Below are 12,651 nucleotides of genomic sequence, written 5' to 3' on the forward strand. Positions count from 1 at the left end.
TACATATATATATATATATATATATATATATATAATTATTTTCACCAGCACGGGTCCTTCCGGGGTCCTGCTCCCTTTGTCGGGTGGCGCGTATTTCGGCGAACCCGGCCGAAAAACAATTAATAAACAGTCCCAGTGTGCTGAAAGCACTACGCGCACTCAGTAGTAGAGATGCCCAGTTTTTTCTTTATTCCTCAGTCAACGTTACGCGTTTCGACACCAAAGTGTGTCTTGCTCACACGTTACCCAAACAAAACATAATTGCACTTTTATGTAAACACAGAGGTAGGAAAGTGTCACTGACATAAAAAACGGACATATAGTTCAGATAGTCAAATTGTATCCGCCATTTTAAGCTAGTAACTTCGTCCTTATATATGCAGTTATGGGATCAACATGTATATTGTTTCTCATGCTATATCATATGTACATCTCTAGTGAAAGGTTGTACTCATATACATGTAAGCGAGAATAATTACTCGAGATTAAGACAGGTATTCTGAAGTTACATATGCACTGATAATATACCTGCCGATTGATGTATGCGCAAAGCTAGAGTACATTGTTGTAACCAAGTATTAAACATTCATTTAACATATTTCTTTCGGACTACATGTATATTGAGAAACAATATACATGTTGATCCCATAAATGCATATATAAGGACGAAGTTACTAGCTTAAAATGGCGGATACAATTTGACTATCTGAACTATATGTCCGTTTTTTATGTCAGTGACACTTTCCTACCTCTGTGTTTACATAAAAGTGCAATTATGTTTTGTTTGGGTAACGTGTGAGCAAGACACACTTTGGTGTCGAAACGCGTAACGTTGACTGAGGAATAAAGAAAAAACTGGGCATCTCTACTACTGAGTGCGCATAGTGCTTTCAGCACACTGGGACTGTTTATATATATATATATATTGCTCAACTAATTATGCTGCTATTTTTATGTATTTGTGATGGTAAGATTAATTGTGATTTTATTGTATACTAGCTTACCTATTGCGCGTTGCTGTGATCTCAGAAGAAAGGAAATTTAAGGAAACTTGTTATGATAACATTCAATTTACATTGTGTCATTTTTATTGAAACTTATTCATTTTAATATGGAAAACATTTTAAAGTGTTGTGTTGTTTTAATTCGATACTTTGTAGTAACAGAGCGCGATACAAAAGACTTAATAACATAACATAACATATTTATTCGAGTGCTTGTGGATACACAGTATTTTTTGTTTTTCCGTCTGGTGCATACATGAATAAATCAGAAGGTTTTCCGACGTGTGAGCTGGCCACATACAGTTGTCCACGTGAGAAGCATGGATTCTCTAAATCTAGTCCACATACTTGCAGCGATTGTCCTTGTGCTTTGTTGATGGTCATTGCAAAAGCGAGTCGCACCGGAAACTGTAAACGTTCAGTTTTGGGAAGATTATGAGGGCGCTGGGGGGCCGGGGGGCCGATATTTAGCACATTTTTTTGTTTCTTTTTTTGCCAGAAACCTTCGCGGGAGTGTACTCAACAACTTTTAACAATTTTTTATTTGTATTTATTTATTTATTTATTTTTTGGCCAAAACCCTCGCAGGAGTGTACTCAACAACTTCCCAAAGTTTCATGCCGATCGGATGAATGGTGTAGTAATGCATAAAGGACAAACAGACAGACATACATTTGTTTTTATATATAAAGATAGATATTCTAATTTTAATATGAATTGTTCATAGATGTGTTAAATGTATAAGCACTAGGCACTTTATTAAATAATAGCATAAGCACAATACCAAATAGAATGCTATTGTAAGGCCTACAGTTACTTACAAAAAAAACAGCCAGTGGGGAATGTTATCATGACTGACGGACAAGGAAAAAGTGTCAGACATAATGCATTCTAATAGGATATTTTACTAGGAGCACCCGATGTGTAACTTGCTTCTCCTCCTTCCCCTCCCCACTACCTGTTTGAAAATGTATTGACTAAATGTACTGTAAATTGACGTGCTTTTACGGTTTTACAATAAAATTGAATAAAGATATCTATGTATATATTATTTTTCATGTTTTCTGTTTATGTCTCAAAGCCGCCGCTCTCAGACATGAGGAGTGCTCAGTCCCACGAGGGAGGTCTCGTGTTAAAATCGTTTCTCTCCCCAAAGGAAATGTGCGCCCTCTGGAGTATTTATTAATAATAGTAGTTTGTTTGTCCATGACAAACTGACAGGCGCCTTTCAGCCCCTGGTCTTTGTCAATGTCAGAGTTTATTCACCATTTTAAAAATTTTATATAGAGAACAAGACCACGATTAGACGGCAGAAGTGTTATAAAAACAAACAATGGGCCTCAAAACAGGGAAGCAACCTTTACAACGCAGTCATTACATCGCACTACCTTTACAACTCAGACATTATAACGCAACATCCTTTACATCGCATGCCATTACAACGCAGCCATTACATCGCATGTCACTGCAATGCATGTCGTTTCAACGCATGTCACTACAACGCAAACGTCATGCCTTCCTCAAAACATCTCTGATCGCACTGCACATCCCTGTGCTGGCCATCTAGCAGTGTTTTCCTACTGTTTTTCAGCCAGAGAAGGGGCAGCCTCTCCACGCAGTTCCCTGTGTGAAGTTGGGTGCCTCATGTTTTGTTGTCAGTTAGACCTGTATGTTTTTTCAGCAAAGGTGGCAAAGTTGCAATCCTACATCTCACCCAGAAGCACTTGCAGACTCCCATGGTTTGAAGCAGGACTGCTTCTCCTGTCCCAAGGCCCAGCAACGCACGCATTCCCCTGCAGTGAAAGTGAAACAAAACTCCTCAGAGCCAGCCACAAAAATGAGAAAAACACAGCCTTTTTGTCTTCAGTACAATTAGCTGCCCAGCTAAGCCTTGCATGTTTCAGCATTCTGTATGTTCAGCCCCAAGTAAACATATTCACTGATCTGAGGGGCCATCTGTTTTAGGGGGCCAGATCAAAATATAGACTGGCCAGCCCTGCTCACCCCCCCCTCGCGGCCCCCTCCCTGAGCCAATTTCGGCCCTGTGGCCCCCACCCCTAGGAGCCAGGCTACAACTGAATGGGGGAGGGGGCCAAGCGGCCCTCTCTTTTTTTCCCCTCCCTTTATTTCAAAAAGGGTTTGGCCTCGGTCCTCGAGGTCAACTGTTTTTAATTAACAAGATCCCTAGGGGAGGTGGTGGTCCCCCTCCCCAGGAAGGATTCTAAAAGCCCTGCGGGGTTCCGTACTGCTGAGGGGGTGGTCTACATGGCCCAGGGGTGTCTGTGCGGCACCCCATAGGCATATGGGCACAGTTCTCTCGCCATACACTGGTGCACTTGGGGCTGCCTAGCGCCAATGCAAGCAACCTTTTTTTTAAAGGGTGCCTGAATTATGGTCAGGATCGTTTTTTTTGCAGGAAGGGCTATGTTCCTGCACAAAAACTGCCATTTAAGGCTTTTTCCACTCTCCAGGTGTGCTGGAAAGAGGAAATGACAAGGGTCAATAAAGATATTTCCCCTTGTTATGTCAGCCTCAGAGAAAAGTAGGAATTTGCCTCAATTATGGGTCTACAACATTTTGTAAATTTAGGTTTGTGTCAAAACCCATGGGTGGATGCACAGGAATGCCCATGCACCGCTCTTGGAATGCTCCCTGATGCAAGTAACGCAAGGCGGTGTTATGCACTGCATTGTGTGTGTTTTTTTTTAATACAGCCACACAATTTGAAATTTGCGAGGCTTTGTAAATCTCAAAAAGGATTTGGCGTAATGCTTCTTCAAAAAAGTGCTGCAACCCCAATGCAAAATCTTTGTACATCTGGGGCCAGATGTAGGTCGGTCGGTCGGTAACGGCCGAAAATCTGTATTTTCGGCCGTTACCGACCGGTTTACAAGATTTGGCATGTAGGGGGCAATATTTTACCGAATCGGTAAAATTAACGATTCGGTAATTTTACCGATTCGGTAAAATAAAACATTGGTAAATTTACCGATGTGAAGCCACCCATATGTAGGTGGGACTCTTCAGAGTCCCAGGAGCCTTAACGAATCGGTATGTTACCATCAAAACCAATTTGATGGTAAAATACCGATTCCGGTGTGCATGCACACCTATGTCATGTGACAGGCAGACCTGCCCTTAGGGCAGGTATGCCTGCCACATGGCACCTGTGCCTGTTTTGGGGGTGCCAGAGGGTGTCAAAGTGACACCCCCTGCACCCTTGTGAATTCATTAATTACCGATTCGGTATTTACTGAATCGGTAATTAATGAATTGTTAAGGATTCGGTAACGAATCCAGATGTTGGGACCTACATCCCATTTACCGATTTTGAAATACCGAATTGGTATAATTCGGTATTTTAAAATCGGTAAATGGGATTTACCTACATCTGGCCCCTGATTCTTTAGATGGTTGACTCAAAAACTGTTCAGCTCTTTAGCTGAATTAAAACTAAAATGTGTAGAGTGTTAGTGAAAGTTGAGGATTCTAATATGCATATGAAATCTCTACCAGTGTTGAATGAGGCTCTGTTTCACTCCAATTGAGGAACAGGTGAGCATGTTTTTGTGTATTTAAAGGTCTGATTTAGAGTTTGGTGGACAGGGTCCCTCATCGCAAATGCAGCGGAGTATCCTGCCAGCCAAGCCCGGGACCCACAGCTTCATTTAGAGATGGGCAGGCCTTAAATGTTCACTCTATGGGGCCCCGTTCGATCCATTGACTTAATATTTTCTCTGATGGCCCAAGGAAGTAGGAGGACATTACAATGTCCATCCTATTTAAGTTGGACATGTAATGCCTTTTCTTTCCTGTTTGCCACCGCCAGGACACACCTGATGGACATTTAAACAATAATGACCCACCCACCCTGGGAGAACATCCTCCAGGTGTGGATATTATTACTTTTATGGGCACATGCATCATTGTAGGAATTTGCATTTCCTAAATTGCGAAAATTAAGGAATCGCAATTCAATTTAGGAATTGCAAAATCCTATGCATCAAGAAATCCTATTTTTTTTTAGGATTTCTTAATTTTCGGAATTTGCGATTCCTTAATTGCGAATCGCAATTAAGGAATGGCATTACATTGATTCCTATGGGCCTAGAAGCCCATAGGAATCAATGCCGTTTTGCATTTCTATTTTTTGGAATTCGCAATTTGTTGATGCATTGCAAGGGTGCAGAGGGGGGTCCAAAGGACCCCCCCCTGCACCCCTGAAATGTATTTTAAAGTGCATGTTTCACACACACATGTCCTAAGGACATGTATGTCTGTAACATGACACTTTCCAAAATGCATTTTTGTGCTTTTTTAAAGAATTTCGCAAATTAACACGAGGGTCAACCTCGTGTTAATTTGCATTTCCTATTTCAAAATTCACATTTTTTTAAAAATTGATGCATTGCATTTAAGGAATCGCACAAATGCGATTCCTTAAATGCATTCGCATTTTTAGGAAATGGAAAAAAAAGTGAATTTTGAAAAATTGTTTCATGCATCCCAAAAACGTATTTAGGAAGCGCAAACGGCCGAATTTACCGATTCGCACCGTTTGCACTTCCTAAATAGGTTGATGCATGTGCCCGGTCGTCTTTCAGAAATACATTCCTACTTTAGCTGGTCAAGCTAGAGAAAGTGGCAGAGGCCCCTGCCCTACACACCAGCCTCCAAAGGCGCCACAACCCACTGTGGAAATGCCAGTTGGAGAAAACGGACTATGCTCTACAATAAATCAGTGCTTTAAGTCTGGTGTGAGATTCATGTGGACATTACCTATCTACCAATTCTCCACACCAGAAGACCATCTCGCCACGTGGTGGGAAACTGATTGATGTGATATGCACAAAACCGCAGCAGTCTCTGAATTTAGAAGGCGGTGCCAATTAGCTGGCATCTTGCCCAGACATCCAGGAATGATATTCCTCGTGTTCTCAAGAGACTTTACTGTCACATCATGCCACCCGATGGTGCCCTCTGGCGATCACAGAATCGAGTGAAGGGTCAAGCAGTATAAAAGAAGCCGAGCCTGGGAAGTTTCCCAGTGCTTCCACGACCACACCAGGAACATGAAGCAGCTACGAACAACGTGTCTGCTGCTGCTGGCTTGGCTCTCCCAAGCATGGGCCAAGGAGAGGGTCTATTACATTGGGATAAAAGAGGTTGTTTGGGACTACTGCCCCACTGGGATGAACGTGATCTCGGGAAAACCCATCTGGAAAGAGAAGTAAGTGTGTGCTGTTGCCTGACATTAAATTACAAGTATTGTGCACGGTTCAATACGAATACGGTGCTTTCTTTACTGTTATAAAATATTTTTATTGTATATTTGTAAAAGGTAAGTGCCAGGGCCCAAGGTATTTCTTTCTGGCCCACGGCAGCCAGCACAACCTCCGTCACTTTAAACTGCTTGTTTAAGTTAAACATTTATAATTTTTTTAGCATATATCAAATAGCTTAATGTACCACTAATGAATGTTCCTTAAAAATACCCTCACTGCACCATAATGTGGTGGTTTCTCATAAGTATGTGCAGTGTTTAAAAATAAGTGCCGGTGCTGAGCACCGGAAAACACCAGCACAAATTTAGCATTGGGAGTAGTGGTCCTTAATATGTTGTCCATTTACCCCTGTATGTATGGGATACTCAGGGGGTCCGCAGCTGTCTAGAAACTTGAAGAATGTTATGTTTATACATAGCAAAAACAAAATGCTGCACTGAGTTTCAAACTGAATGCTAATGATAAAGTTGGGGTCTGTAGCTTGATTCATGCGCCAAGCACAAGTAGTGCCAACAGAATTCACTATGGATTGGTGGCATCAGCTGATGCTCTGGCACGCGCTGAAATAAAATGAACATGGATTAGGGACTAAAAAAGATAAATGACATGTTACAGTTTAGCATATCGCTTTATCTTTTAGAAATAAACCCACATTTTTAAATGCGGCAACGTTTCAATTACAATTATAGTTCTGATTTTTGTTTATGTTTTTCCTTGGGAATGAAATGAAGTATTTCTTAATTAGCGTGTTTGATGTACACTTCTTTATCTATTTTTGTGTGTTGTTTTGAGATTCAAATTGTAGAAAATGTTTGGACAGGGGACCTCAGTTTCCAGTAGTAACTCAATGGGGGTCCACCTGCGTCTGAAGGTTAAGAACCGCTGTTCGATAACGTTACAGTTGCATTTATATAGCACTTTATACCCTTGATGACGCCTTAAAGTATGTACACTGCAGGCAGGTAGCGCGTCACTCCCTATGATGTGCATGGGTGACTGAGTGTGTATTTCTAGTGTGACATACGGTTTGTAGTGTGGTAATGTGGGTGTTGTTAGAGTCCTTCGTAGCCACCACAGTATACTATTAGCCTTCTTGGCTTAACGCCTTCCTCAGCCACTTCGGAAACACAAGGCTGCACCATATTCACAAGGATATGGTGCAGCCTTGCGTTTCCCCCTCCAATGGCGCTAAGTTTCACAACTTAGCGCCAACACAGGCGCCCTTGCCCCAGAGTGCTAGGGTGTCTTCAAGCAGGGAGTTTTGTTTATGTGAAGGAAGGTGTCACTTCCTCCACATAAACAAACCTAAAATGCCAGTTTGTAACTTACATGTGTGATGTTTCATGCAGCACACATGTAAGTTACAAAACAGCATTTACAAAAAAGGTTTGTTTATGTACAGGAAGGGACAATTTCCTGTACATAAACAAACCATGGCATTTTGCATTTTCCAAGTGCGCTGCACAATGCAGCACACATGGAAAAAGAAAAAGAGGAGACATTAGGCATTTCTCCTCATTTTGCCAACTTAATATCAGGGATTTCCTGGTCCTAATTTTGGCGTTACCTCCTATTTACGCTGCCCTTGTGAATAGGAGACAGTGTTAAAATCAATATGTGTTGCGGTGGAACGGCCACCACAACACCCACTGCATGCCCCTTTCACGCTAAACACAGCTTGAAAGGGGGCCTTATTCACAAGGCAGCGTTAAGCCATGTTAAGTGGCTTAACGCTGCCTTGTGAATAAGGCGAGGTCCCTCTGGCGATAAGGCTTGTGAATTTGCCCCTGTGTGTTTGCTACGTATTTTCTTTAGTGGTGCTTGTTTGACATGCCATACAAAAAGGTATCTTGCATTGTGTTGAATGAAAGTATACTTTATTACCACATTCACGGTGCCATCCTGGGGGCGTGTACTGGGGTAGCTCAGACGTGGGTCCCAGAGCCTCGCTGGAGTCAAGCTAGCCGGGCTGATGAGAGGTGTTACCTCGAAACCGGTCCGGTCCTCGGATGCTTGATTCCGGTCTGGGAAAGATATGGCTGTGTAGTTCGGACTGGACTGTTCCCATGGGGCACAGGGTCAGAGCTGATTTGCATAAAGCCATTATCTAACCCAGGGTGGTGTGGAGTGCAAAAAACGATGGATTTAGGCCCAGATCCTTGTACTGGGGTGAATGTAAAACATTGATCTACATTCTGTCCATCAAATTGTTTTTTATAATTTTCTCCCTGAGTGTACTGGGGTAGCTCAGACGTGGGTCCCAGAGCCTCCACACCACTGGATTCAAGCTAGCTGGGCTGATGAGAGGTGTTACCTCGAAACCGGTCCGGTCCTTGGATGCTTGATTCCGGTCTGGGAAAGATATGGCTGTGTAGTTCGGACTGGACTGTTCCCATGGGGCACAGGGTCAGGGCTGATTTGCATAAAGCCATTATCTAACCCAGGGTGGTGTGGAGTGCAAAACACGATGGATTTAGGCCCAGATCCTTGTACTGGGGTGAATGTAAGACATTAATCTACATTCTGTCCATCAAATTGTTTTTTGTAATTTTCTCCCTGAGTGTACTGGGGTAGCTCAGACGTGGGTCCCAGAGCCTTCACACCACTGGAGTCAAGCTAGCCGGGCTGATGAGAGGTGTTACCTCGAAACCGGTCCGGTCCTCGGATGCTTGATTCCGGTCTTGGAAAGATATGGCTGTGTAGTTCGGACTGGACTGTTCCCATGGGGCACAGGGTCAGAGCTGATTTGCATAAAGCCATTATCTAACCCAGGGTGGTGTGGAGTGCAAAAAACGATGGATTTAGGCCCAGATCCTTGTACTGGGGTGAATGTAAGACATTGATCTACATTCTGTCCATCAAATTGTTTTTTGTAATTTTCTCCCTGAGTGTACTGGGGTAGCTCAGACGTGGGTCCCAGAGCCTCCACACCACTGGAGTCAAGCTAGCCGGGCTGATGAGAGGTGTTACCTCGAAACCGGTCCGGTCCTCGGATGCTTGATTCCGGTCTGGGAAAGATATGGCTGTGTAGTTCGGACTGGACTGTTCCCATGGGGCACAGGGTCAGAGCTGATTTGCATAAAGCCATTATCTAACCCTGGGTGGTGTGGAGTGCAAAAAACGATGGATTTAGGCCCAGATCCTTGTACTGGGGTGAATGTAAGACATTGATCTACATTCTGTCCATCAAATTGTTTTTTGTAAATTTCATCCTGGGGGCGTGGCTACTTGGTGAATGGAGGAAGATGTGTTGGTTTAGGGCTCCGCCTGAGGCCTCCCGTGTCAGCCCCTATTATCCGTATGCAGCGCGTTTTTTTCACGCTGCAACTTTACCTGATGATTGCTGTGCCCACCTTGGGGCTCCATTGTGAATTCCTGTGCAAACAGATGTGGTGCTCCCCCCCCTCCCCGGGGTCTGTGGAATTTCCTGTGGCCTGGTGGGGTGCTGCTGAACTGGTGTGAGGGCTCATACGAGCCTGTGGTCTGACCCCGCCCACTGGGCCTCACGCAGTGACGCGCTCAACACTGGCGGCTGCTGTCCGGATTGCGGGAGCTGCACGATTGACCCCATACTGTGCCTGAATTACCCAGAAAAGTCAGTGGTGACTTGCGGCCCTGCTTGGAAACCGGACACTTCACCGATCTGCTCCCCTGTGGCGGTGTGCTCGCCGTGCGAGGCCCTGGTGAGTGAGGTCCCGGGAGTGGGTTTGTGCCGTGCTGCGGAGGGCCGACGTTTGAGACTGCTGGGGCCCCCACGAGACAGCTGTCCACGTGGCGGCATCTGCCTTCTTGTGCAGCAGCAATGGTTTGGAAAGTGAAGGCACGGAGCAGCTATTTCCAGGCATTAGATAAGAGGGTGGCACGCTGTGGTGCCCTAAACTGAGCCCAGGTACGTGGTGGAGCAGCACTCTTGTCACCATAATGTGCCTGCATTGCCTGGGACCTATTTAATGGTGACCTGTTGCCCAGCTTGAAGACCAGATGTTCCCCCCGGCCTGCTTCCCTGCCGCATTGAAATTGCTGAGGCGGATTCTGGTGAGTGACACACCAGGACTGTGTGCTTGTCGCGCTGCAGTGGGCGGCCAACGTTGGGGACTGCTGGGGCCCCCCGCGACAGTTACCTACACAGCAGGATCTGCCTTTTGTGCCACGGCAGAGGCTCGAACAGTGGCGGCGCCAAGCGGCTGTTTCTGAGAACCAGAAAAGAAGGTGGCAAACTGCATTGCCGGAGCTGAGCCTTGCAACTATGTGGGGGCACTGTGGGTGCAAGGGGGGGCCTGGACTGCTGAGATGAGGGCTGACCAGGTGCCGGTGTGCCCTACGCGATGTCAGTGATGTGGCCTTGTAGCACTGGCACTTTCCTGCAACACATATGGGAACTCTGACTGCTGCAGGGCCATTTCTGGCTGGTGAAGAGTGATGCGGAGGTGGTGACATGGCAGCGACCACCGAGTTTGGGGGTATTGGCGGTGATCCTTGGAGTGTGGTGCATGGGCCTAACTGTTTATCATTGGCCCCCCTCTGGCTCCTTGACTAGGGTGCGCCAGGCCCGGCACGTAGTTACGCTGGACTAGATGTCGCGAGGCAGGCGCCTCAAAACGGACGTTCCTGACACACCGGCCCCAGCTCCTAAGACGAGAGCAGCAGCAGGGAAAATGGCGGAATCAGAATTGCTGGCTGTTATGTCCGGCAAGTTGGATGCAGTCCTAGCGGCAGTGGAGAAGCTAGGGGAAACACTGAATCACACCTGTGTGACATTGGAAGGTAAAATAGATAAGGCAATCATTGACCTGACCCTTCTGCACGCTGATCACCGCAAATTGACAGACCGCACGGAGGCGCTGGAGACCACGACGGCGGAGATGACTCCACGGGTGCTGGGGGTGGACAGGCACATACAGCAGCTCCTAAACAGGGTGGAGTTCCTTGAGGACCGGGCGGAGGATGCCGAAGGCCGGGCCCGACGCAACAACGTGAGAGTGGTGGGTCTGCCGGAGGGCAAGGATCAGAGGCAGCCTGTAGCCTTTGTTGAAACTTGGCTGTGCACCCTGTTGCCGGAAGGATCCCTGTCCCTGCATTTTGTGGTGGAAAGGGCGCACCGGGTGCCGACCAGGCCCTTGCCGACGGGGTCCAACCCTAGACCACTCTTGATTAGGCTGCTGAATTATAGAGACCGAGACGTGATTTTGCAGGAAACCTGGAAACTGCTCGACATTCAAGTGGACAACCAAAAAGTTATGTTTTTTCCTGACTACACAATCCAAGTGCAGAAACAGAGACACTCTTACCTGGCAGTGAAGAGGCGTCTCAGACAATATGACTTGAAGTATTCGCTGTTATTTCCGGGGCGCTTGAGAGTTGTGGCCAAAGGCAAGATGCATTTCTTCACCACTTCTGAGGAAGCTGAAGGTTGGCTTGACACCAACTCCCCCTCAGGGACTTCGTCTCTACCGGATCGTCCAAGGAATAATCCTGTCAGTGAAACATCTCGTCGCCGGTGCACAAGGGGGAAGAAGCCGAAGAAATTGCAGTCTGCACAAGTAGCGGGTCCGAACCTGGACCAAGTACTGTGTGGTCAACGAGACGCTCTGCAACCCGTGGCGACCATCACAGGGTCACAAATGGAAGGTAATGAATATGTCACTAGCCTGCAAAATCAAGGCAGCGATTCTGATGACCTCTTGGATGATCCACTCACCACGCAGGACTCTTACGATCTACCGGTTGTCGCTCCACAGACTGTCGATAATATTGTTTGATTACTATTGTCTACATTTTTGCCTGTTCCCTTCAGACTTGATGCATACGCACGCAAGTATATGGTTGTGAGTTGTATGTCATTGTGGAATGTTTTTGATAATTGTACAATTTGATGCTCCACTGTCTCATTATTTTTATGGGGTCGCCATGCGTGTTATATCCAGGAGATGGAACATGGTGTGCACTGCTTCGTGATCTCTTTCATGATGGATGTGTGGGGCGCTATTGGTGGGTATTGCCCGGGTGGGTTCATGATGGGCTGACCTTCAGTGGGGGCCTCCGGGAAGACTCTCCCCCCTTTCTTTTTTCACTAGACGTTTAAAGGTTGCGACACGGAGCTCATCCCCCTAGATAGAGATTACATGATGTTTCCATGCCTCGTTTGGACGATTGCCTGTTGCATATTCGTCCTTTTGGTATTTCTTTTCCGTTTTTATGGCTGTCAATTGCTTTGTAATTTGTATGGCTTTGTTTCTTTGGTTGTTATAGCTGCTATTTGCTCTGATCTTTATAATGTACTGTTTTACTTGCTGATCTGGGCAACCTGTGACATAAGCTGATATGGAGAGATAGATTCTGGCCTCACGTCTGCATGCATGCGC

At 45.8% G+C, this 12,651-nt stretch overlaps 1 protein-coding gene across 1 annotated transcript in view; it reads left to right on the top strand.

The window, feature by feature from the left end:
* Positions 1 to 6,066: 6,066 nt before the first annotated feature.
* LOC147683721 (ceruloplasmin-like) overlaps positions 6,067 to 12,651 on the top strand; it is a 427,036-nt gene continuing 420,451 nt past the window's right edge. The window contains exon 1 of the mRNA XM_086944094.1: positions 6,067 to 6,234. Coding sequence (XP_086800220.1) covers positions 6,077 to 6,234 — 158 coding nt within the window. The 5' untranslated portion in view covers positions 6,067 to 6,076. The remainder of the gene's footprint in view (positions 6,235 to 12,651) is intronic.

This window comes from Lissotriton vulgaris, chromosome 11, assembly GCF_964263255.1.
Source record: "Lissotriton vulgaris chromosome 11, aLisVul1.2, whole genome shotgun sequence".
In the NCBI taxonomy this organism is placed as follows: domain Eukaryota; kingdom Metazoa; phylum Chordata; class Amphibia; order Caudata; family Salamandridae; genus Lissotriton; species Lissotriton vulgaris.